Source organism: Crocuta crocuta, unplaced genomic scaffold, assembly GCF_008692635.1.
Source record: "Crocuta crocuta isolate KB4526 unplaced genomic scaffold, BGI_CrCroc_1.0 scaffold586, whole genome shotgun sequence".
Lineage (NCBI taxonomy): Eukaryota > Metazoa > Chordata > Mammalia > Carnivora > Hyaenidae > Crocuta > Crocuta crocuta.
In genome coordinates, this window is record NW_027532407.1 from 429234 (window position 1) to 455876 (window position 26643).

Genomic DNA, 26643 nt, shown 5'->3' on the forward strand with positions numbered 1-26643 from the left:
AATAATCCTTTCCTCTCAATTATTTTTCCCTGCTTGGCTAATGTTTCTGTAGCAGTTACCTCTAATCATTAAGACACTTTTGTAGGCAATTCATGTTCCTGAGCTTGGAGAGCAGTCAATACGGATAGGGGAATTAAAACGATATCCTACTTACTATATATTTTAGTTTCCCATCGTCCTATTTACATTTCCCTTGTTTAAATAAAAACAAAAATCCTTCCCCCAGAAAAGACTAGTGAGGTTTGTGCATTCAGAGGGGGTGGTATAAGATACCGTGTGTGATGATAACTTCCACTCTATCAATCTAAGGTCACTTGATGTTTTCAGATATCAATCCGGCTATGAGTCTTTGGTTCCATTTCCGGACTAGCTGAGGTCTCCCCTCCCCTCAAGCCCTCAAGCCGGCAGTCCATGTCCCTTCTTCTCCTTCCAATGCCCCACAGCTCCTGTCCTTTCCTAACAATTCCCGTAGACGCATCTTTGTGTCACTTCAGTGCGTGAGGTGAGGTCTGGCTCCCTTCACAAAGGCATAGACACCACCCTGTTTCTAGAGTTGCCCATCACCCCCCATTCTGGAGCTTCATCTTTTCCATCAACAAATGTGTCTTAAATATGTACAGTAGTGGGTTTGTGAAACCTGACTAGACCCTAAGTATAGCCCAAAAGAAGTGAAAGCAATCCAGAGTTTACATGTACACTGAGCTTGAAAACAAGCTCACCACGCTTTTGTAAAATCTGTTAGCACGCTTTTAACTTAGAAGCTCTCAGGTGGTAGGGCACCTGGGTGGTTCACACGGTTAAGTTCCAACTCTTGATTTCTTCTCAGTTCCTGAGTTCAAGCCAACCTCGTGCGGCTTTGCACTGAGAGCGCAGAGCCTGCTTGGGATTCTCTCACTCCCTCTCTCTCTCTGCTCCTCACATGCACGTTCTCTCTCTCTCTCTCTCTCTCTCTCTCTCTCTCTTTCAAAATAAATCAATAAACATAAAAAAAAAATTCTCAGATGTTAAAACCCCTGCATCATGATCCACAAGGATTTTCTGGCCATTTTCCATGAGGCCAAGCTCCACATACAGACCTTTCAACCCGCTAGATTCCCTTCCTTAGCTTCCTGCCTCAAGGGCGTACTTCTCCAGCCTGATTTTTCTGCAGATTCTGCCCTTCCGCAGTCATTAGCACTTGCCTTTTCTCCTGACTTAGCTTGTGGTTGACCTTTCTTCTCCTTCACCTTTCTCGGCAAATGGCTCCCAGTTCATGTCCATTTAATGCACGCATCCCTTTCGGTCAGAAACAAGGGGGAGAAAAAGAAGGAAGAAAGGCCGGGCCCGGGTACCTGCTGCATGCCCTGCATGGTCTGCTGCAGGAACTGGAGCTGTTGGTCCTTGGTGACGTTCTCCTCCGCCCGGAAAAGCTGCTCTTTCTCCTGTTTCAGCAGCTCCACTTCGTTCCTGTAGGCGTCCAGCTGCCAGCGCAGACTGTCGTTCTCTTCTTTAAGAGCGTAGGCCTGCGCGGCCAGGGCTGGAAGACAAACAGAATGAGTTGGAGTCCGTCACCTTCCTGCCCAGACGGAGGGGGGGGCCTCCCGTGGGAGGGGGCGTCTCTCCCCCAAATTTGGACCAGCTCAGAAACAAACCCCAAATGCCTGTGCCCAGGGGGCTCTTTGATTTGTGGGTGGTGAGCATCTACCTCTTTGGGGATTTTTATTGATTCTGTTTGTCCTGTCTGATGGAGGAGTGTTTCTTGTGGGCTCAGAGTAATTCCTCCCAAGTTTTCGCCTCGTGACCTCTCCCCCAGGCTGAGGCACCCTCCCACAAGTCAGAAAGTTCTGCTAGGAGGTGACAGCACTGAGAAGCCCAGGCGCGCCAATCGGATGGACCCCATTACTGTCCCCTCTGCAGGCTCGCTCGGCTCCTCCCAGGGCCACTTCCTTTCACCTAATCAGCCGGCCCACAGGTTGAGGCCTGCACCGCGTCCCAGGGGAGAGAGGGAGCGACCCGAACACGGCTCCTCCCTGCAGGGCCGCTGGCACAAGCCGCACAGATTGCTGCCCCCTCCTTATCAGGACGGTGAGCCGCTTCCATCTGTTTCGCCAACAGATTAAAGCTCTGCTTCCCTGCAAGGCTGAGCGGTTCCAGTAACACTCCTTCCTGAAGCTGAAAACTCTCCGTGTGTGCACTCGGACCTGACTCACATCTCTGTCTTACAGAGAACCTGAGACTGGTAACTCCGGGCCTTGCACATCCCCAAGCTGCAGAAACAGCAGAGACTGAATAAACAAGAGTGGGGGGCACAAAGCAACACTGCGGGTGGCGTCCAGCTTATTGGTTGGGGTCTCTCCACTGATAATAAGCCCCGGCCGAGCACCCAGTGTGTGACAGACACTGGACCCCGAGATTTTCGCGCAGATCAATCACTTCGTCCCCGTCAAGCCTATGACATAGGTGCTGCTCTTAATCCCACTCCTTACAGATGACAAAAATGAGGCACAGAGACGTTAGAGGGATAGTCTTGTCCCACAAAGTAAGCAGCACAAATAGTTTTCAAACCTAGTCTTCAAGTCTCTGCCAGTCAAGATGCGTTAATTCTCATCAGACCGTTCGAAATCCCTCTCGAATTCTCCCCCTCCACACTCCCACCAGTTGCCCACACTTTCTTCCCCGTCCCACAGAAAACACACTCTACTCTTGTAAGCAAGTGAAAAGAGAAAGAAAAATTTCAAAACTTATTAGAAACTTCTTCAGAGAAGTGACTTCCGGTTTGCAAGGGCATAATGTGAGGCCTATTGGCCAGCAGGTTCTCTGTAAGTGCTCATTTCCACCTCCCTCCACTCCCCGGTGCCAATCAGACCGCTGGAGGTCAGCCTCCTAGATGTGCTACCTTCACATTACATACGCTGATAATAGATCTCCACAAAGTGCTCTGAGACCCCAGTGAATTCTCTCCTCAAGTATCAAACCTCAAATTATGTTAATAATAGTTTTATAGTTGAGTGGTTTATGGTATTCTGCTTTGCAAAATGATTATGTATAGTACACACGGAAATACTAATCAAATAGAACATGCAATTAACCAGAAAATTCCCTACCTCAAACCATTAGGGATCAATTAGTCAACAAGCATTTACTGCATACATACTCTGTGCCCAGGCCTGCCTGGGCATCACGGATCACGGAAGGAGGAGCCAGAATATGTCTTCTCTCAAGCAGCTTAGAAGATCAGAGAAACTGATACATTTGAAAAGGAATGAACACATGCAAGGGAATAGAGAAGAGCCTGATGCCTGGCATATAGTAGGCATTTGATGAATGTTGGTTGAATGAACAAAAAAATGTGCAACATGGGGCGCCTGGGTGGCTTAGTCGGTTAAGCGTCCGACTTTCGCTTAGGTCATGATCTCGCGGTTCGTGGGTTCGAGCCCCGCGTCGGGCTCTGTGCTGACTGCCAGCTCAGAGCCTGGAGCCTGTTTCAGTCTGTGACTCCCTCTCTCTCTGACCCTCCCCTGCTCACACTGTCTCTCTCTCTGTCTCCTAGAAATAAATAAAAAAACATTAAAAATTAAAAAAAAAAAGTGCAACTTAGTGTCAAGGGAATACATCCTGTTGGGGCTCAGGGAAGAGAAAGGAAGATGCGGACCAGAATGATAAAAGAGGGCCTTGAAGGCCCCAAGAACTGGGGTAGGATGTCTGAGTCTGGACAGAGCAAGAGCACAAGCAAACACCCAGAGAGGAGAATTTAACGGAGACCATCTGGGACAGGAAGGAGGGAAGCTTGACCAGAAAGGCAAGTGAGAAGCAGTGACTCTCACTGGAAGCAGTGAGAGAAAGGCGAGCCGTGTGAGGTGATGAGAGGGGCTGGAGGCTCTCAAGTCAGGCGAGAGAGTGGGATTCGGTGGGGCAGCTGATGGAGATCTACTCCAGGTGCCGGGACAGCAGAAGGACATGATGGAATCAGTGATTTAGTAAGATTAGTCTGGCAATGGTGCATGGAATGAACTAGAGGCTGCAGAGAATGAATGAAGGGAATTTTATTTGGTGTCTATGTGTGTGCAAGACCAAGGAGCAGCCAATTTTACAGTTTTCGGGTACTTACTCATAAAATCAGAAACGACCCAGGGAATAGCCAGGAGCATGAGCTAGTGCTTTCTGACATCACACTGCCCAACTCCAGATCTTGTCCACACCCCGTGACACCAACTCTTGACAACTCAGTTTACCAACCCACAAGGAAATGGTTATGAGGCATCATTTGAGAGGGATGCTGTAATAGGGCAAAATTACGGAAAATGCAAATGATGAAAAAAATGTTGGCACTACATAAGCACATTACTACATTTAGTAGCATTCAAAGACACTTAAGTCATTTCCTTAGGAAGCTCTATTTGGCCCTTTTTCAATTTAGAGTGGCATTTTTATTATCATAACTGATAGCAGGTGTTTGTGAAGAAATCGATTAGTATGCAGGGATGGAAATTACATTTTCCAAATGAATTGCATAGTCTGCAAGATACGCTGAAATCTGTGTAGCAAAATGCAAGCAGCTATAAAGCATGTGCCAGCAACATTATTTAAATAAATTATCTGAACATAAATACATATAGGAAAGTGCACCATCCATTATTTCATGGTCTCTCTTAGATGCCTGTGGAATGGCAGTACTGACAGTTATTCTTGGCTGAGCCGAGTGGCCACTATTCCTGCCAAGGAAGAGACAATGCTGTTTGCATTTCTGGAATAGGAAAGTGATATCATTATATGAAAAAAAAAAAAAAAAAGCAGCTGTAACTCTACTCCCTCCACCTCAAATCAATACCATAGCCAATCCCATCAACGTTTTTTATAACTGAGGCATATAACTAATTTACATTCCTGATTAAATGATTTCAAGCTTGATATTTGCAAAAAAAAAAAAAGTGGGTTACTCATGTGGCAGCAAAGTGGTTATTTCTACAGGGTGAGAAATTGTATATTGACTCCACTTAACTTCAGGCCACCTGTTTGTAAACATAATAATGTGTCATGTGCAGCCCTACATGCACCCCTCAGATGAGGCTTCTGGGAACAAGCTACATTATGTTTCTTGAGCTTGAAAAGAAACAAAGTCCTGTTAATTCCTAACTTCATATCATTTTTTCAGGATATTACAAATTCAGAAATTTGAAAAAGTTCCATTCCTTAGTTTCTCTCCCTTCGTTTTTACTCTTTCGTTCTTTCTAGGACACTGTATTAAAATGAAACAGTTTTGGAAAATGTGTAATCAAACTTCCATGATAAAATTTAGCCTTGAGAGACTGTGTAACAAATTCACTATTCAAATAAGTGTAAGGATTAAAAATAAACTACAGTGTGTGTCTTTTTGTAAGACTCCCTGAGGAGCGTCCTGCGTTCTGATAAGTGGAATATTTAGCTAAAAGCCACCACACATGAATGACCCATTTTCAAGAATAACACAAAAAGAACACAATGAGCCATCAAATGTAAACTACTCTTTTGAATACAATGAAATCTTCCTTTGGTGATTCTTAAGGTACTCCTGAATCTAGCGGTGCCTCTGGATTATCAGTAATTCACTCACCAACTGGCCAGATTATTAAAATGTGGCATACAAAAGGGAAGGACAGTGCAATTGCTCAGACCCTAGAAAAATTCCATTATTGGGATTTTCTGGTTGGACCAAAAATGACATAGCAACCTAAGAAAAACTGCCAACCAAGATTAAATTACATTTCAAAAATTAGCACTAGACCACTAAAATTACCAAAGTGACGTTAGTGCAGGAAAATTGATCCAAAGATTAAATTGCACTGCTGAAGAGGTTTAAAGGGATTACGGCAGCTTGCTTTACCCTTTACGAGATTCCACATAAACCATTATTCCTTATATTAATTATGGTCAAAGTGACCTCTTCCTGTCTCCTGTATTACTTACTGTGTTTCCATGGGAACAGATAGTGGCATGCTTAGCTTCCTTAAGTAAATAATCTGGGGAAAGCCTTGAAATCTCTCTCTTACCAGCCTGAGCCAGCCTCAGAAAAATAATTAGCCCTATATGAAGAATGTAAGTTATTTTGGGTTATGTCCCAGTAAGCTGACAGTATGTTAATATCTTTTTTCATGCTCAGGCAAGATGTAACCAAATAATAAAAACACTTTTAACATATTATTTCTAACAATATCCGGATTTCTCAAGAACTGTTCATCTTTGCGTCTTTGGGGAACTCTGTGTTTACCATTCTCCCTTCACTCTGCCAGATGCACACCTGGGATGCAGGAGGGTGCTGCCGAATGACGTGTTTCTTTCTCCCACACAAGGAGCCTCTCTCAAGGATTCATCGGCTGCTGCCCAGATGGGCGGTTTTGCTGATAGGGTCAGAACACAGGATGGTGTGGAGGGTCAAAGGCCTAGAAGACATCCCCACGATATCAGTTGCCTTCTAGGCCCCGTGGGCTGGTGACTTAACTTCTCACCAGGCTCCATATATCTGCCTCCTGGGAAGCCAAATCTTCTTGCAGGGCTGCGTGGCTGAGGGTGGTGGATGGGGGTTGCTCTCTCTGGTAGAGGCAGCATGCTGTGTACCCAAACTCATGTTTTTTTTTTTTTGCTTAGTGCAGCGTCGTTCCTGAGAGGTGACTGCCCCAGAGGCTAGTTTTCACCAGTGGGGCATGAGGGAGTGAGGTATGCCTTCTAATAATGTCTCTTCCCGCTGCTGAAATGGGCCTGGGTCTCTGACTTACCATATGCAGGAAAGGTGCCCAGAGACCTACAGTATCTGCTTAGGGGCTCTTCTGTGCTCAAGAATAAACTTTTTGGGGTGCCTGGGTGGTCAGTCGGCTAAGCGTCCCATTCTTGATCTCAGCTCAGGTCATGATTTCAGTTTGTCAGTTCGAGCACCGCGTCGGGCTCTGTGCTGATGGTATAGAGCCTGCTTGGTACTCTATGTCTCTCTTTCCCTGCTTCTCTTCCACTTGTGTGCATGCTCTTTCTCCCTCTCTCCCTCTCCCAAGACAAACAAAAAAAAAATACAAAAAAGTTTAAGAAAGGAATAAACTTTTTGTTGCTGGTAAGCCCCTGGAAATGGGGGCCTTGTTTATAAAATAGCTGGTGTAAGCCAGTACTTCCCCCAGTAACGGCCTCAGCCTCGTCCCCGTTCTCGTTCTCGGGTGGAGCTGACGCTGTGGGGCCGTGAGCACACTTCAGCCCACCCCTCGCTCTGCCTCCTGGTTCCTGAACTGGGGCTACGGTCGGCTTGTCTGGACAAATGCTTCCGGAGGAAGCTCCACACCCGGCACCTTTGAGGGCAGTCCTGCCCCGGCCCCATCCCAAAGCCCTGAGCACCTGCTTTTGGAGTGAGGGCGAGAGGTCTCCTTTCCCCATTGCCCCCCAGCACAGAGCAGCAGTGGCAGCAGAGGTGGTAACAGCTCACGATTCTGCGGTGCCAGCAACGTGCCAGGGGTATGACCTGCACCATCGCCTCGCAGCTTCGAAACACATGATACGGTGAATGTGAAAACTGTTTCCATTTGACAGGGGATGGGACTGAGTTCCAGAGACGCTGGGGTCGGGGGCACAGGCTTTATGCTCAGTTCACCTCTAGTCCTCGACACGATGCCATGGGGGTAGCCTGGGCGCGGGTACGTGCTGCAGCTGGAGATAGAAGGAGCCAGGGACACCACATTGTCGCTAAAACAGAAAAAGCCTTCCACTTGTGGCGCTGTTTGGGGCGTGTTCTGCCTGAGGCCCTATTTTATTTTTAATTTTATTTTTAAAGTTTTTTAATTATTTATTTCTGAGAGAGAGACAGCATGAGCAGGGGAGGGACAGTCAGAGAGGGAGACACAGAATGTGAATCAGGTTCCAGGCTCTGAGCTGGCTGTCAGCACAGAGCCCGACGTGGGGCTTGAACCCACGAACCTTGAGATCATGACCTGAGTGGAAGTCGGACACTTAACCGGACTGAGGTTAAGCTGAGGTCCTATTTTAAAATAGACACACAAGTATCTTGTGCAGGAGCGTCGTGGGAATGATCCTTATGGAAGGACCCGTGCGGCCCCCTTTGGGCGGTCTTGAGGCCTGACTCAAACCACTCAGCGATCCTCCTTCTGTCCTGTGTCTCCCTCCTCTGAAATGGCCACACTGATTGCTGAACTCCTGGGCCTCATTCAGTTAATAAGAGAGTTATGTCCAGGGACGCCTGGGTGGCTTAGTCGGTTAAGCGTCCAACTTCAGCTCAGGTCATGATCTCATGGTTCGTAGGTTTGAGCCCTGTGTCGGGCTCTGTGCTGACAGCTCAGAGCCTGGGGCCTGCTTCAGATTCTGTGTCTTCTCTCTCTCCGCCCCTCCCTTGCTTGTGCTCTCTCTCTCAAAAATAAATAAACACAAAAATAGTATATATATAAAGAGAGCTGTGTCCAAACACTCATGCTGATCTTGGGGTTCCTGAAGGACCAAAGTTAGATGCCTCCCCCAACCACCTGACCTCACCTGTGTTGTTACTGTGCTGTGCGCCTTCAGTTCTAGTAAAGGTGATGGAGAACCTCTCTTCCCACAGAGTCCTGTCCCCAAGATGTCTTCTGAACGGGCCGTCGAAGGCCCAAGACAAGGCCCAGGCCCGCCCTCAGCTGACCCGGGGAAGGAAGGCCGGGGTCCTCGGGCTGCTGTTATGTCGGTCCCCCCAGTGTCCAGACGAGAGCTCCATGGCGTCGTGGACACCCACCCACCGCACGGCCAGCCTCCTGCCAGACAGCCTGCGATCGATCTGTTTTTCAGTCACACCTGTATCACCACGGAAGCAGCAATCTTCCTCAGATTGCTCACAGAAACTCCTTCTGCTACATTTTTGCAGGATTATTATTATTACAACTTAGCATTGACATAACATTTTATATTTGCAGTGTGCATTATAACCCGCACATTAGCTATTATTAGGGAGAGCTAAACAGAAGCACAATGCGGTGTCTATTTCCATCTTTGTGTGAGGCCACTGGAATAAGGGTAATTTGGAGAGTGCAGGTAAGCTCGATCCTGTTATTATAATGGCTTAAATGTGAGTCTGGAGGCACAACCGGCAGTAGGTGACTTGGGTGAAAAAAACCCGTCTGTCTCCCCCTCCGCACAGCTCATCCTAACGAAGGGGTCTGCGCCAGGGGCAGTGGCCACGAGGCGCTGCCGGGTGCAGACACCACTGAGAAGTCACATCTTGCCTTCCTGCTTTGCTGCCGACCTTATTATCCTCTGACACCGCCCCCAGCTCCCCACATTGTCCTCGGTGGGGGGGGCTGGAGGGGGCATGAGAGAAGAGGCCTGCCCAGTCCTTTCAACAGCAGGAGAAGTCTGCAATTTAAAATCCTGTTGAAGGATGGTGTGTGGGGGTGCGGGATGCCTCTCGAGGCCTCAGGCGAGCACAGGTCAGTGACCCCCCCCCCCACCGTAGCCGAGTGCCAAGCACACCCCTGCCTGACCTCAGGAGCTCCCTGCACAGCCAGAGGAAGAACTAGCTATAGGTCTGGACCTGGTGGAAGCCAGGAGGCGCCCTCCCCACACCGTGTTGTGGTCACAGGCCCAAGAGGGAGGAGGCTCTGGCTGGCAAGGAGCACTGAGGGAGCCTCCTTCAAGAAGATGGCGGGATGGGGTCTTCAAGGCAGGCCCATGCTTTGCTAAGCTGAAGGGAAGCCCGAGTGGAGACCTCTTTCACACAAGACCCAGCAGTCTCCAGGAGAAGGTGCGCAGGCGGCCGGGGCAGGATGAGGGGGAAGGAGGGGGGTAAAGGGGGGGTCGCTGGAGCCCCAAATCCAGGCAGCTGGGATATCGAGAGGGTGTTTCTCCCCACAACCCTGATTCTTCCTTTTTTTTTTTAATCAGACATCAGTTTTCTTTTTCATTTTCAGTTTTGATTTCTAAGATCCAGGACTACCATTTTTCTACCTTCTTTTAAAAATTTTTTTAAATGTATATTTATTTTTGAGGCAGAGAGAGACAGCATGAGCAGGGGAAGGGCAGAGAGAGAGGGAGACACAGAATCCGAAGCAGGCTCCAGGCTCTGAGCTGTCAGCACACAGCCCAACACGGGGCCCGAATCCACAAACCGCGGTATCATGACCTGAGCTGAAGTTGGAAGCTTAACCGACTGAGCCACCCAGGCGCCCCCACCCCCCTTTATTCTACCTTCTGAAGGCCTTAGAGATTCTTTTTCAGAGCAGTCTTAGACGAAGATAAGTCACACAACGACACAGGTTTTGGGGGTAGAAACCTCTCCCTCAGCAGTGGCTGCCACCCTCAGGCACAGAGCACCTTCCTTGGGTACAGAGCTGCACCACTGGCTTTTGCTCGGGGCCACTGCACCCTAACTAGCAGTTTGGTCTTCTCCAAAGAGAGAATCTTGAAATGGCAACCACTCCCCTGAAGGAATTCCTCCTCTCATTTCTCATTTCCTCACCCGCCTGCAGCATAAGGCCCGTCACCTCCTTCCCCCACCAACTTGCAGATTCCTTTCCCTTTTAACAAATGGTCACTTCTCATTTTCTTCAAGAAACCTTCCCCTGAAGAAGTGAGGATTTCCTGCTCCTACTAACACTTACACACACACACACACACACACACCCCGCATAAAACACATCCACACTCGGAAATGTGAAATGAAGGTCAGCCGGCACCTCAACATTCTCAGGACTAGGCACCATCTTTTGCAAGGGATAGCAACTTTTCTCACAGGTGTTTCATAACATCATATACTTCGGGTAACAAAGAAGAGCTGCACAGAAAACCTTTTCCTCCCCCTCAGTTTTTGTGCTTTATATAAACTTTATCCAGTCCACTAAGACACAACTAAGACTTTGCTCTCAAGCTTGGGGGGAACTGGTGGGCAGTGACCGTGCTTGGGCTGCCCGTGAGGTCTCGTCCTCTCCACTCTCCTGGTCACTAGCGTTGAGACTGATTGATGTGCAATAATTTGTGCCTGACATTAGGGCAGAAAGAATCCCTGTCCTCTCTAAATACATAACCATGGTAGAATGACACTGGTGTGAATAACTGAGGCCAGGATTCCTCCAAGTTTCCTCCCCACGCAGCCCTCATCTGTCCCACTTTGGTATCTTAAGTGAGAACTCATGGACCCATCCCAGACCCTGAGAATCTGAATGTCTGGGACAGGGCCTGAGGATGTGCATTTCAACAACCATCTGGCGGGGTGGTGGTGGGGCTGCTAAAAGCATGCCAGAGATTTAGAGCCACTTCTCTGGCCTCTAGGGACCAGATCCCCATTCCTTCATGACTTTCTTCCCAGTCTTATACTTCTTTCATTATTTTTCTTTGACACCTGCTTTCTCTCAGCCTTTTCTAATAGCTCTTCTGTTATTAAAAGGACCTTCTCATCTCCAGAGTTTACCCTCCAAGATGGCCACCGAAGTCTCTCCACCACTGCCTTGGCTTCTCACATTTCATCAATCTATCTACTGGTTCCTCTCTGAATGCTACTTACTGCCTCTCCCGCGATGATATTGTGACTGAATGCTTTCATAAATCCTCCAGGCAGTGTCTCCAAAACACATTTTTCTGATCTACTGGGTGCTGTTGTGTATTACTTTTCTTTGCAGCCACATTTCTGGAGAAAAGTTCCTATCGCAGCAGGTCTGTGGTCTGCACCCAGGAGAGGCCTGCCCTACCTCTGTGTCCCATGGGAATTAATGACCATTGACCAGGGGCCCTCCCACCAGCTTCTTACTGAGGAGAGGGGACCCACCCTGTACGTGCGCTCTTCCCAGCCCAGCTGCTAGGTCATCAGAGGCTTTTCTCTTTGGCCTGTGGCCAGGTATCCCTGCTTCCCTCTCTATCCACTGATGGATGAGAAAGCGGTTCCTGGCTATTCTCCTAGAGTCTGAGAAAAAAAAGCAGAGACTCTGTTCTTGGCCTTCACCACATTTTTCTGCAGCAGACTACCTTTGTTTTTTTTTTTCCATCCTCCAAACGAACTTTTTCCGATTAGCCACAGGATACTGCCCATGATCCTCACGCAGCTACAACTGGGTTCTCCACCTGTGTCATGCATGCCATGCTTAAGCCGATACACTGGCTCCCTTCCATTTCTTCTTTCTTTGTTGCTTTGTTATTTGCCATGTCAGTCACTTCCTTTCCACCAAGTATTTTTATCATTTACTTCATTTTTTTTTACTTTAAAATTCTTTATGCTCTTTTTTTTTTTTTTTTTTTTTTGAGAGAGAGAGAGAGAGAGAGAGAGAGAAATCCCGAGCGCTGCCAGCTCAGAGCCTGACTCAGGGCTCAAACTCACAAATTGTGAGATGATGACCGGAGCTGAAACCAAGAGTCAGACGCTTAAGCGACAGAGCCACCCAGGCGCCCCATCTTTTACTTCATTTTTATTTGCTTCTCATACTTTATTAACTTACCTCAACCTGTTTTCCCCCCCTTTCTTTCTCACCTATTATTGACAGACATCACTCCTCACATTATATACCAGTGATTTTCAGGCCTTTGTGCAGCAGAAATACCCGAGGAGTATTTTATAACTTAACACGCATGGATATTAACTCCCAGGCATCACCAGGAAAGCTTCCCAGCTCTTTCTCATGTGGAGCCAGGGCTGTGGGCCCCTCATCTACACCTTCAGTTACTGCTCACCGACAATTCTCCACATCAATTCTCCACATCACCACAGTACCAGGTATTTGCCAAATATGTAAGTAAGGGACCCAGAGTCCCTTACTTGGTCATTTCTTATAACCTCAAGTCAACTCTCTTAGGATGAGCCTTACGTTACTGCTGAGAAGGCTAAGGCTTGGAAGAGACACGGTGTTTGCCAAGCCACCGCCAGAAACAAAACTAAGATACCTCCAGGGGCCTCTAACTTCATCTGGCTCAAAGTTATTTCTTTATTTTATTCACTGTCTCTAAATTCTCCCAAGGAAACCAGTTCTCACTCATCTATTTCCTTGGAGCCTTTCTGATGATTTTGCCACCCAAATGACCCCCTTATCAAATGAATGTCACGGTGGAAAAGAGGAAGGAAGTGTGGAAGAAAGCCTTCCAAAAATGTGTTTTCAGAACCCTTGATTTCTCCTCCTTTAAGATGGTTCAAGTTCACATTCTTCAACTGGACACATCTTCTCATTACTTCTTTCATTCCCAGAGCTCGAGTGCTACAAAATCCTGCTTCAACAAACTCCACATTCATCTTCCCCGAGTCCTTGGGCAGGGAAAAGTGCACGTATTTTAAAAACTGTCTAGATGGCTAAACTATAGCAATTTTTCTCTGGGAGAGAGTTGTTCAGATATTAAAACCTTCTATTTATTGAGTGTGATAATCTTTCTCACATCCCCACAAAAAAAAAAAAAAAAAAAAAAAAAANAAAGAAGAGAGCCGTTTTTGCTTTGCTCATTAAAATGATTTGTTTTTGGTTTTTGATGAGTGTAATTTTTCAGGTAGCAATGTTTTATTCTTACTAAAAACCTTCTGCAAGTGCGGAAGCCCCAGTTAAGCACGATTAATCAAATGCTAAATGCTTTTAAACAGCTCTACCCCTTCTTCTAATTGAGAAATAGAGCTGTTTGGGCAAGTTTATGAGGTGACCTTGATTGAATTAAGGAGGTCAGGGATGGAACAGACTTCAAACTCATATTCAATGATTTTAAAGAAATGACTTCCTTCCAATTAAGCAGGAATTAGCATGAAATATTTTGTTTCTGAAAGGTTAAAAGAATTCCTCTGAGAAACCAGCTCTCTTGTTGCTCGTTCTTTATTGAACACGAGAGAGAAGGCGCAAAGGATAGTTTTACAGAAAGTGCTTTGTTAACATGGTGCTGATGATCCCGCATCAATTATAACATTCCTTAGAGTCGAAAATGTTGTATTGAAGGGGCAAAAAGTCCAATTTAAGTTTTAATTTCTATTTCAAAAGCCCAAAGACCCAACAACTTCCGACTACTAAGAAAAATCAAGATACGTTTTCCATCTGCATTAATTTCATTTACTTAATTAATTAATTTCAATTAATTTGCCCCCTACTTCTAGGGGGCAAAGTTTCACATATTATCTTATTTCTTTGCTGTTCCTTGTTTTAGCTGCATCCCTCACCTTGCTATAGTCTCCCATCTTTTAATGGCCTGAAGGGTCATGTTCTTCTCCCTGCTCTAAATAGTAACGCACAGAGTTTTTGATATGGGGTTATGGAAGCAGGATTGCCCAGAGGGGGGAGAAGGGACCGGATACATGTGGCGGTGTGGGGACGACAGGGGCTGTTTCTGAGAAGCAATAGTCCTGAGAAGAACACTGGCCATGTTCTTTTACATCCCTGCTCCTGCCAAGTTCATAGAGGTGTGGAGACACAGACTATATACAGGAGGGAGGCAGAGGGGGTACTGCTGAGGGCAAGAAGGGACTTGAAAGGCACATTCCTCTTATGAGATTTGGGGCAAGTTAGTTAACCTCCATTAGACCTCAGGGTACTTATCTTAAAAACATGGTCAGTGCTGTAAGGATTAAACAGATAATAGTTGTGATTTTTGTTTGTTTGTTTTGTTTTGTTTTGATTTTTTTGAGGGGGTGGGGGTGTCCCAAACTGAAAAAAAAAAAAAAGTCCTGCAACAGATTAGAAATTAATTCTTCCTAGTTTTAATTTCCTATCCCTTCATTTCACAAACTCTTGTCCATGTACTATACAGCGCAATGTGCTGTCCATTCGGAAAGGAAAAGAGCTCAAACTAGTCTTTAAGGAACACATGAGGTGGAAGGTCCTCCCATGTTATGTTTTTACTCTTCTTTGCTTGAAACAAAATATAGCCTTCTCCAGGGAGAAGATGGAGTTCCAACGAATAGATTTACACAGCCTCTTTTCAGATCATCTCAGCCCTCATGATTCCTTAGGTCAGGGTGTATCTACTCACTTGGGCTATAATCCTGAGGGTCCAGTGGGCAGACACGGCACGGACCCGTGAGCCAGTGCTCTTCCAGGAAAGGCGAACTCCAATGATGTGCTGCTAGGATTCTTCCCAGGACATAAGCAGCACTCTCAGATCGAAGACTGAGTCTAAATTAGTCTTATCAGACTTTGTGTGCCCATTTCCCCCCTCACTGTGGCACTGCAAGACAAACGGTATCATGACCCCATTCACATCGTTAAGAATTCTGTGAATATGTGTCTTAATTGTATCACTGCTGTGTAGTTAGTATGACATTGCGTGACACACTTCATGGAAGCAAAGAGCTAAGGATAGAGAAATGGATGACTTTAGGGTGCTCAGGTCATACAAACTATACTAGAAAAGTGTGGTATGGCAGGTGGAGACAATTCCTGAAAAACAGACTGATAAATCACTAAAAGAAGAATACAATTTCTTATCCTACCTCTACAAGATTTGCCAAATATGTGTTGTCACTTACATTGTGTCTGAAAACTTGTAATTATAAAAATTACCCAATATTAACTTGCAGAATTTATCTGACAGTCCAACTAATTATTGTTAGGGGTAAAAAAATATACATATATGTATTGCTAGGGGTAAAAACAAAATATATATATATATATATATACACATTTTTTTCTCATTAAATTAAAATGTGGGATGGGGAGGGAGAGGACATATTACTTGTAAGATCTCTTCCAGGTCAAACCCTCCCTGAATCTGTGCATCTGAACAGGATTGGTATTATTGTAGATGCTGTCCCTCAGATCTTGAAGACTTATTGAGAGGTACATCTCATCAAAACAAAACAAAACAAAAATCCCCAAGAACAAGGAAGCAGGGACGGCACTACAATTAATCCTGAAATTAGATAGTCCGTGAACTGGTGATCTTCTCATAGGCTCTCCCAGACCCTGGGAATGCAAAGAAATATGGGATGAGATGGGATAAAAGGGATAATATTTTAGTTCAGATCATTCCAGATCAACCATCAAGTCTGTGCCTGGGTTTTGAGTAGTGTCTTGATTTTTCTCTTTGCTTTTCTGGAGAGCTGGGGAGTGGAAAACACAAGCTATGACAGTGTGGATGGTTCACCAAAGGAAATGCATGACACGACGTGGCTCTTTCCCAACATGCTTCACTTCTTCAAAGCATTTCTTCCTCTCCTTGCCTAAAGCCACAGAACAGATTGCTTTTGAGGAAATAAATATCACTCAACTAGAAAAGAGATTGTGCCAATTTCCTGAGTATTTTTAAAAACTGGCATTTCTGTTGGGTTGGGCTTAAAAACAGTTTGCTGGATGCATTGCCTATGTGGAAGCCAATCTCTTTTTAGTAGAAAATACAGAAAATAATGGGGAGAGTAAAAAGGAGGCCCAGTCAGCTTTGTCTGGATTAACATTTTAAGGTAATACATTCTCTCCTCTACCTTTGCCTCCAATGGCATCATGGTGCCATGCACGTCTCAGACATTCAAAATTCTTGGTTGATTTTATTTGGTTACAGACTCTTATAATACCACTTAAGGCATTTGAGGGATATTCTGGAGCTTTTTTTCCCATAAAATTTAGTGGTGCCATGTGAAGGTGCCTGGAAAGAAGGAAAGTAGTGCTGAGCTCTAGACTTTCCACTTGCTATCTTGGGGAAATAACATAACTTCTCAACATGTGGCTGCATCTTCCTATCTGTGAAAACAGGAAGTGGTTGTGCAAGATGATTTCTAAGGGTCTCTTCCACATCTGAAGAGACTCATCGTTGCCATTCCTTGTGGGTAAGAATTCAACATGTCTGCCTGGTTTAGAGCTTGCATTATTTTTTGACTCTTAATTTAAGAGTTATGCAAATATGATCAGTTCTTGAAATAGGAAATTGTAAGCCAATGGGGTCTGGAAATTAAATGTGGAAATTCCCTAATGTAAAGCAAAAGAAGGCAACTCAATAAATTTCCATCATCTGACACTAGTTCCTATTTGACTGGAAATGGCTAGGAATTCCCCAACCAATGTGAATTTTATCACAGATTCTCCTAGGTAGTTTAAAAATTAACACTTATTAATTATTAGTTTAATTATTAATATAATGCATGTATATACTGTGGAAATTTCTGAGATGCAAAGAGAATAAAACAAAAATCACCTATAATCACACCATCCAGAAATAATCACTGAATATTTTGACCTATATCCTTACATATTTTCCCCAACATACAAACTATGAATATAACACATACGCAAACCACACGACCCATACATGGATTTGTAATGGATTTTATCACTTAGCAATACACTGAGAATCTCTCATGCCACTATACAGTCTGCTAGAATATGATCTTTCTCGAGGCTGCTTATGGATATATAATTAATTAACCAATATCCCAGTGTTAGATATTTACATGTTTCTTTTTTTTTTTTTTGATGTTTTATTTATTTCTAGGGGAGAGAGAGAGACAGCGTGAGCAGGGGAGGGTCAGAGAGAGAGGGAGTCACAGACTAAAACAGGCTAGGGAGTCACAGACCGAAACAGGCTCCAGGCTCTGAGCTGGCAGTCAGCACAGAGCCTGACGCGGGGCTCGAACCCACGAACCGCGAGATCATGACCTAAGCGAAAGTCGGACGCTTAACCGACTAAGCCACCCAGGCGCCCCGATATTTACATGTTTCTAAAGTGATTTGATAACTGAAAATTTAGGTAACTGCATCAAAGGTCAATGACCCATGTGCCTCAAGTGGAAAGCAAGGGCCTCTGGGACACAACGAGTGGCTCTGGAAGTTTTGATGGGCTCCTTAGGACCCTGCAACACCCTGCATGAAGAACTAGGATGAAGACAATGACTTGCAAATTCTGCTCCAGAAAAGCTTCTCCCTACTTCGCTGCTACAGATGGGGCTGCCCAAAGTACAGTTCCCTCTCCCTCGCCTCTTCCCAGAAGGCTTCACACATTATGTCCTGAAAACTGTGGAGAAGGGTGGCTGAGCCCTTAGTCCCTCTCTGCTATCAAGGGCATTCACCCAGAGTCTCTAAGCCACTTGGACATGGGAGAGCTTACTATAATAATAATTTTCAAATCTGCTATAAACTTCAAAGTCCAGGGATTCTAAGTATAAGCATCATATCATGCAGGGGGAATTTCCAAAAAAGGGAAGACAGTAATTACTTCTTTCCATTACTTTTTTCAGTAGCTGTGTGGCACTCAACTGTGTACAGATACCTGGAATTCTACAGGACATCCCCCTGTCCTCACTGTTTGTATTTATACAGTAGACTTAGCATCGTTGGGTCTTTGATTAACGAAGCTTATGGGCAACCGTGTTAGGAGTCAAGGTACAGTAACTGTCACCAACGGTGTTTTGATGAACAAAGCAGAATGAAAACATAGGAGAATTAGGACAATGATGTTCATAAACACTACGTCAGTGCTAAGAAGTTGGTAACAGCATATGTTTTAATATAGTCTGGTATTGATTTCTTTGGCCAATGTCCCACCTTAACAGTGTTATAGTCACACTCTAAGATTTTAGATGGAGAGGTACAGAAGAAAATCAATAGATACTATCTTTCCACTACCAACCAGCCACGTATCTATAGCCTCTCTGCCACATTCATGTTTAAGAGGCCTAAAAGATGCTTTGGGGATGGCTGGTCCAGTTATCAGGCTTTTAATAACCTCAGGAATCCACTCTGACCACCTCAAAGATTATAGCTTCAACTCCCAAAGATTCATGAAAAAGAGCCTATGATCCAGAAAAGATAGACGCTCATTTTCTATTTTCTATTTCATTAATGTATAAAAAGGAAGCTTTAAAAAAATTCACTTGTTACACAAGAACTGTCTGAAAACAAAACTATATAGAATTATTGTTTCTGAACCCTAAAAATATATACAGAAGTGCTTAGGTAGTTAAACTGTGAAGAAAAAAGATTAGAAATGAAAGCATCTTTTGTAGTATTATAACTAACAGTTTTCTTTTCTTCTTTCATTATTCTTAATCATTAGATTTTCCAAAATGACCAAGCATTATCGTATATGAAAAACAGATTTTATTTATAAATTGTAACATGCTGCTGGAGGGCAACGGGCTGCTCTACTCAAAGTATTTTCTATAAGCACATACTAGAATCACTTGATTCTAACTGACACTTGGCAAATGTCAGCGTCAAAAAGGATAATCCTTATTTCATAATCAGAAATTCCTACTTATTATTTACAAACTAAAAGGAACAATTAGGAATAAACGCTACAACAGAATTCTTTCTTATGTTTAGGAAATAAAAAGAAAACTTATAAACTTACCCAGATCCTGTCATCTAAACTCCCTCAAAAATATTCTGATTTTTTCCAGAAGTTGTGCAAACCACACTTAAATCCCAACAACGCTGTGTTAATTTTGCTCACATGCAAGCTGAAAACATATTTTAACATCCTGTCAGAATGAGATACTAAGAGTGTCGATAAAATGACACTAAAATAAATGTAAATTTAGACTGCCGTTACAAGTGGCTGCCTGAGTCTGGGGAGATGTTAGGTTGCTATAGTATTTTCCATAGCAACTTTGCGTCTTATTACATAAATATTCCCTCGGTGTCCTTACAGCCTACCAAGAAAACTGGATTAAATCTACTCTCCTATGTAATGATCCTGCATCAAACCTTATCAGAATGAAATGCCCAGAAAACATAATAAACCGTAATCTAGATCATGGTGCTTTGGCAGATGACAGACATCCTGGGGACCACGGGCTGTGTGCGAGCGGCTGCGCTGTGACCTCATGCTGCACCCCGGCCACTCGTCTATGCTTCTCAGGTCAAGATCTCCTGAGTTCTCCCTTTCTGTGGATGGGCTGTTAACATCCTCACTCTTTTCCTCTGATGTCACCAAGCCCCAGGGCCTCAGGCCACTAGGCAAGAAGCTAGCACTTCACAGAGCCTCAGGCTATTCCACAAAAGCAGCTGGGACCCTGGGCTGGGCTGGGCTGTCAGAGCCAAGCTAGGGCAGACCAGGTATTCGCACTGTTTGCCATCCTCAGCCAGGGCTCCACTGGCTTTGGTGGGGGTGCAGCACAGGTGCATGGTTAGAGTATCTGACAAAATCTGGGGTCTCCTAGACACAATGCAACTTCAGCAGAACAAATCAATTTTACACTAAACACACGATTATGGAGAATTTGGGCATATGTGTGAGAGAGAGGTCAGGAGTGTGGCATTATCAGGTACTGGGCAAAAATAAGATTAACAAAGGGCTAAGCTTAAAGAGAGCTTAGGCTCCAAATGTGACTTTATAGAACAGATAAACACTGGGGCGCCTGGGTGGCTTAGTCGGTTAAGCGTCCGACTTTCGCTTAGGTCATGATCTCGCGGTTCGTGGGTTCGAGCCCCGCGTCAGGCTCTGTGCTGACTGCCAGCTCAGAGCCTGGAGCCTGTTTCAGTCTGTGACTCCCTCTCTCTCTGACCCTCCCCTGCTCACGCTGTCTCTCTCTCTCTCCTAGAAATAAAACATTAAAAAAAAAGTTTTAAAAAATTAAAAAAAAAAAAGAACAGATAAACACTGTCTGGTTGGACAGGGATGCTTCCATTACAAAGGAATCCTATGCTGGAGGATCAATTTAAGAGCATCCATCTCTTGTATTTAAAAAGTAAGACAATTTACAAAAGTACTTATTTCTACACTTTTTAAAAACATGTCTTTTATGAAAAGGAAGCTGTAAGTGCACATGAAATGAGGGAACTGAAAATTCTACCTGGAATAAACATGTTTGATTTCCTTTGGTAAGATTAGCAAGATTTGAAAAGGGACCGGGGTGTGTAGGGGGGTGGGGGGTAGAGGGTAGCAAAAGCCTTGGCTCCTGGAGAATGAAGCTCTATTTCCAGAATTCAGAAATGAAGCAGCCTACTCAGCCCACATCAGAAGGTGCATTTCATCAGTTTTCAGCCATATTAGTTTTAATTAATCACATTTCTTTGTTTGGCATTTTTGTTCCCAGAAGACATTCTGCTGTGGATGAAAATAAAACGCTCGTCTTTAATTCAGTGGCTGCTGATGGACACACACCACTGCCGTTTCTCCTTCGGGTTGTCATCACATGTAAACACAGAAGTCTGTGAACAGATTATCCTTCCTCGCCTCCTCTCACCACTGGTGTGCCCGCTTCGGGGGTCTGCTGGTGCAGGGATCTCAGGGCGGCTGCGGCCTCACCGCGTCGGCTCACTTTTCACGTCTGAGTGCTCTTGTCCCTCTGCCGAGTCCTGAGTGAGCCTGCTTAGACCACATGCAGTGTCTCCTAAAAGCTGCCACTAGCTGCCAGTGACATGGCCCCCTTCAGACTCCTGCACTGGCGCCCAGCGGCCCCTTCCTTCTGTGCCCAGGCTGGTGCCTGGGGGGGGAGCACTAATCCTCTTCTCAGGCTTGTGACAAACTGTAATCTGTTGGGCATCCTAAATGTTTTTCAAAAGCACTCTCGTACAGGAAGTAAATGAATCAGAAAAGAAAACGAAGGAAGTCCTGGTGTTCAAAACGATCAAGGGGATAGCCAGAGCGAGAGCCTTATTGTTGTTAATTTCTTTAACCTCAATGCCAGCTACATATAAAACTATTCAGACGCACTGAATACTGCTAGGTCCAACGGAAGTTGATTGTGAGTCCCAAGTTTGATTCAGTTAGCTAAAAGACTTGGGGAATCCTTGCTGGATGTGTTACTGAAATTAAAAGAATAAATCTGCACCTACATGTGGTGGGTTTCCATGGCAAATCAACGGCTAGAAAACACCTTTCATAATTAAAAGAGTATCTGCTCCTATAAAGAGCTCAGAGATTAAATGAGGTGTAATTAAAATCCGAGAACATTTGTTTGTGCATTATAAATGTTTTCAGGGTTGTCTATTAAGGAAGGGTATTTTAGTTTTACCCTTCTAAAATCTGTCTTCAGTGTACAAGCTATACTCATCAGGTACGGGATGAGGTACAAATACTGGATAGTGGTATTTACTTTGGTTTCTATCAAATTTAAAGCAATGGCTTTTGAACATATTTGACATTAGGCTTTTAGGCGTTTAGCTACTGTACTTTCATTGACTTGAAATGTGTATTTCTTCTCTTCAAAAGGCATCTCACGCTCTTGAGGGCAGGGTAGACTGTGTCTAGCTCTCTCCGTACCGTACCCCTCCCAGGTTCACAGTGTCTCGAGCACAAGAAGGACTTGACCAATCTTTGTTGGTAATTAGGATGATGCCGAGTGGCTGCTCTCTGGGCCATGGCCTATTCAACACGCAGCGCTGGATTCTGAATGCATAAAAGTTGTGAACAATTGGAGAAACAATCATCCTTGTTTGAACAAGCTTCTTAAGGCTTTCCATTCAAATTTAGAGCAAATGTTCTCAGGGTTACCATGCTCCCATCACCTTGTGGGACAAAGGCATCAGAAACAAAGACCAGAAGAAGGGGAATATGCAATTGAAGTCAACGCAATTCACTTACTTGGTGAGAGGCCCAGGGCCAGGTGCCCTACGTGATGAAGACAAGTGGTGGTCAGAGTTATGGAGTACATACTATGTGCTCAACACTGTAGGTACGGTTGGGAGGGCTTTCCACGCACTGACTCCACAGTACGACGACTAACTGGCCGCCTCATGGAGGCCTTACACTCTGGATTCCTCTTTTCGTCCCTTTTTCCCCTGTGTACTCCTGCCCCACCCCTCTGCCAACCTGGAAGAAGGAGGAGGAAGAAGCAGAATAGATCTGGCTTTTCAAGTGGGGCTTAATTCCAGTAAGAGGCAGACTACGCAGCAATAAATTTGAATTTTTATCAAAAATCATCTTCATAGGCTTTGGAGCAGGATGCCAATCTTCTTGAATGAATGCTTCAATAAATCTGTCTTGATTTTCAAATTTATTAACAAAACTCATTTTCACTTTTATCAGCATCTCAGTTTTGCTCTGGCAACTCTGTTTCCCCTTTAAGAGGCCACTGATAAGGAGGAACAGTGAGCTGCCAGAGTCATAAGGCAGTGTGGGGAGTAAGCTTAGGGACTCTGTGAGCCTACCCTGATGGCGTAACAAGCCCGTAAAGAATTAGAAAGCCATAGGTTGCTCACACCCAAGTTTGGGTAAACAAGATTAGGTAAATAAGTATGGAGAAGGGGAGGCAGAGACCCTCTCTATAGTATAGAGAGGACACCGCAAAGGCCCCAGTAGAGAACAAAAGTGTGAAATAAACAAGATTAGGTATTCAGGGGGAAAGCGCCCCCCAACTTACTACTATAGCAGAAAGCTGCTTTCACAGGAAAGAAGGACCAAATTAGGTAAACAAACAGGGCTATAGGCTGCTACAGGGTGAAGCTGGCCAGAGCAGAGATAATTAACAAAAGGTGCCTTGTTAACCCTGAGGTTACTTGCCCCATCTGCCTTATCCCCTAGGCTAGCTTGGATAAACAGAGGTGATGCCTCCTGTCAGCCGGAAACAACCTTCCACAGGCTGCCCGGCTCCAGGATTTTGTTTTGCATTAACCCGAACCCCTAACCCCGAATATCTTCAAGACCCCCTTTCCCTCATGTCCATGAGTTAATGTTCACAGTTTCATTGTCTCTTTGTGCACATCCATCCCCATGTTTGTAAGCCTACTAAAAACTAAAAACAGGGCAAGGACCCTTATTCGGGGCTCTTGTCTTTTCCTGGACAATAGCCATCTCTCGCATTTTAATCCTGTGTCCCGCTTTCTTGCTAGAAGAGAAAGAACTCTAGACCCAGAGTCTATGACATGGCAGGATTAGGGAACTCTAGCCAAAGATATGTTGTAAGTTATTACATGTGGGAAAAAGCAAAAGTACAATGAAATATTCTGCATAACCAGAAGAGCAGAGATATGCCAAATAACACTGATTAAGAAAAAATAAATCCAAGATATAAGTCCTCACATAATAAACTGTATCCTTCCTAGAAACTAAAGAAAGTCAATTCTTTCTGTCTCCAACTTCAGAAATAAAATCAGTGCAGGCTGGTGTTGGCCCTAGGAGGAGGTGGGGGGCAGAGAGGTCTTGGTGCACCGGCCTCGCACATCCTGGGAGGCGTGCCTCTCCACAGTCCTCTCGGACAGGAGGAGGCTCCACGAAGGATGTCCTCCCCTGGAATTCCCAAGAAGTCTCGGGTCACCCACTGCCCAGGAGGTTGGAGGCAGATGCTCACTGTTTTAGCAGAAAGCAAAAGGGTAAGGGATTCTTCACAGAATAGAGGGATTTACTGCTAGGTCAGCCCTTAGCAATTTCCATCAGTGAATTAGAGCTCTTTGTTTTGAGATGCCTGCTACTGGGTGACTGACAGATGCAAATTTGCACCTGTAATGAATGCAGAGTCGCCTGATGATACCACCGAAAGGTGTGTTTCCCAAAGGCTGCTGGGTCTCCATCCCTCCCATTCCAGCAGAAGTTTGCAGGGATCCTGTCTGAAGCTTGGTCAAAAGACCAGATGGGAATTCTTGCCGTCAGGCTGTGTCCCTGAATATGCTGGGCTGAAAGGAAAACAGCTGCTGGCCATTTGGCAGGATCCTCAGGGCCCAGTGGAATAAAAAAGGTTAGTTGCTTTCCTTTTCCTCTAATCAGTCCCGTGCTTTCCCCATAAACCGCAGGCCGCGTCCTCTGCTCCATCTCATTTTGAAAAGCGTGAAAAAGACTTTGAACTCCTGGGGACCTGGCATCTGAACTCCAGTTCTTCTATCTCTTCCCCCAGCACTCGGTATAGATCGTGCTCTGTGTTGTGTTCATTCATTCTGCTGGCCAAGGAAAAGCCTGGAGAACTGAAAGTTCAGGTCCTGCTTCAGGCTCTTATTAGATGCCTGGGGAAAAAGCCAACAGAGATCTAGCTAGAAGCCTCTTCAGTGAAGCTGCCAGAGAGGCTCTCATGTCCCAGCTGAGGGAAGCGGTCTTTGAGTTCTTCTGCAGCCAAACTGGGGGTCAATGCTTGCTGCCATGGTGTATAAGACTTCCTACCGGAGCCTACTGCTCTCGGTCATTATTACTCTTGTCCTACCCTGAGCAGACTATGAAATTATACACATTCCTTATTTGGGAAATTGACAACTTGTTTAAAAAGAAATGTCCCGGGGCACCTGGGTGGCTTAGTCGGTTAAGCGTCCGACTTTCGCTTAGGTCATGATCTCGCGGTTTGTGGGTTCAAGCCCCACGTAGGGCTCTGTGCTGACTGCCAGCTCAGAGCCTGGAGCCTATTTCAGAGTCTGTGTCTCCCTCTCTCTCTGACTCTCCCCTGCTCACGCTGTCTCTCTCTCTCTCTCCTAGAAATAAATAAAAATATTTCAAAAAAAAAAAAAAAGAAAGAAATGTCCCCTGCACCCCCCAAAAGCCACAGGTTCAGATAAGAATTTCTGATTTCTTTTCTTCCGCACCTACCTTATAAGAATGTTAAGGATCCAAGTTTCATGTAAAATTGCCCCTCATCTAGAAACTTCAAAAATGATGAAAGCTTTATTGAGAAAAAAATTATTTATTCATTTATCAGAAGATCACATTAAATTTAAGAAATTCACACTAAAACTCCCTCTTTTCTTTTGATATGTGAAAGTTCACAGAATAGAAATTGCCATCTTCAAATAAGCTAGTCCAAGCCCAATAATCAGTCCCGAGAAATCTCATATCCACTTAATAAGACACATACACTGATACATAAATCCTAGGTTCGTTTTTCAGACAAAAGATGTATGGCTTCAAAACTAGTGGCCTGGTACCTTCTTTTATGCTAAGCTCCTAAAAGATTTAAATGAATGGCGTTTGAGGATGAAAGGGAAATTTTCTAAGGCAGTGGTCCTGAAACTTTAGCGTGCATCAGAATTCCCTGGGGAATTTAAATCACAGATTGCTGCATCTCACATCCCCACCCCTGGCTCTGCTAGAGTTCCTGATTCCTTGGGGATTGAAGTCGGGTCCAAGAATTTACATTTCTAACAAGTTCCTCAGTGATGCTGATGATGCTGGACTGGGGACCGCACTTGTAAGAACCACTGCGCGAAGGAAATTGAACTCCCTTCTGTATACACCCGGCAGAAGAGGACTGCCCTGTGATCATCATTCAGCGGGCACTCGCTGAACCCTGCAGACACAGAGCACTCTGGCCACTTGGCAGTCTTGACGACCTGAGTGTTCTGGAGTCTTGGTTTTGGCTTCTACCAACACATTGGCAAATATCCTCTGTCCCTGGCCACTTGATTCTGTTAAAGCGCCTGAGGTGGGTGAGTATTTTATTCACTGGTACATATGAGGAGACAGGTCAAATCTATGCTATTCCTCTGATTTTCTTTTTTGGAAATGGTAGCAGTTGTGGTCCTTTCCAGGCCCTTGAGACAACACTCTTCCCCTTGATGAGCAATCTCCCTTGGTGTCTCCCAGATTTGACTGAGCTTCTCTCTTGCCTGTAATACCGAGAGATTTACATCTCATTTGAGGAGAGAGTTTTCAATCAGCATCTGAGAGTAGGCAGGGCACGTAAAGCAAGTTTCCTCTCTAAGCTTCTCTCCTTCTTCCAACTCGAGGAGGGATGCCCTTGGTGCCAAACGAGGCCACCCCTTTGATTACAGGTTAGGGAAAGTTTATTGGAAAAATGTCTACTTCTCCAGCACATTGGCTCAGAGGCTTGAAAGCTTCTTTAGGGATTAAACAATTCTCAAGTAAGAGGCACACAGACCGAAACCAAATTTTATCTGTATTTCAGCATCAGCGGTGGCTGCCATCCTCTGGAAAAGGATT

At 45.0% G+C, this 26643-nt stretch overlaps 1 protein-coding gene across 1 annotated transcript in view; it reads right to left on the minus strand.

Moving 5' to 3' along the window:
• The window catches only part of ENOX1 (ecto-NOX disulfide-thiol exchanger 1), a 418486-nt gene that overhangs the window by 88062 nt on the left and 303781 nt on the right, over window positions 1–26643 (minus strand). The window contains 1 exon segment of the mRNA XM_077778774.1: window positions 1332–1516. Coding sequence (XP_077634900.1) covers window positions 1332–1516 — 185 coding nt within the window.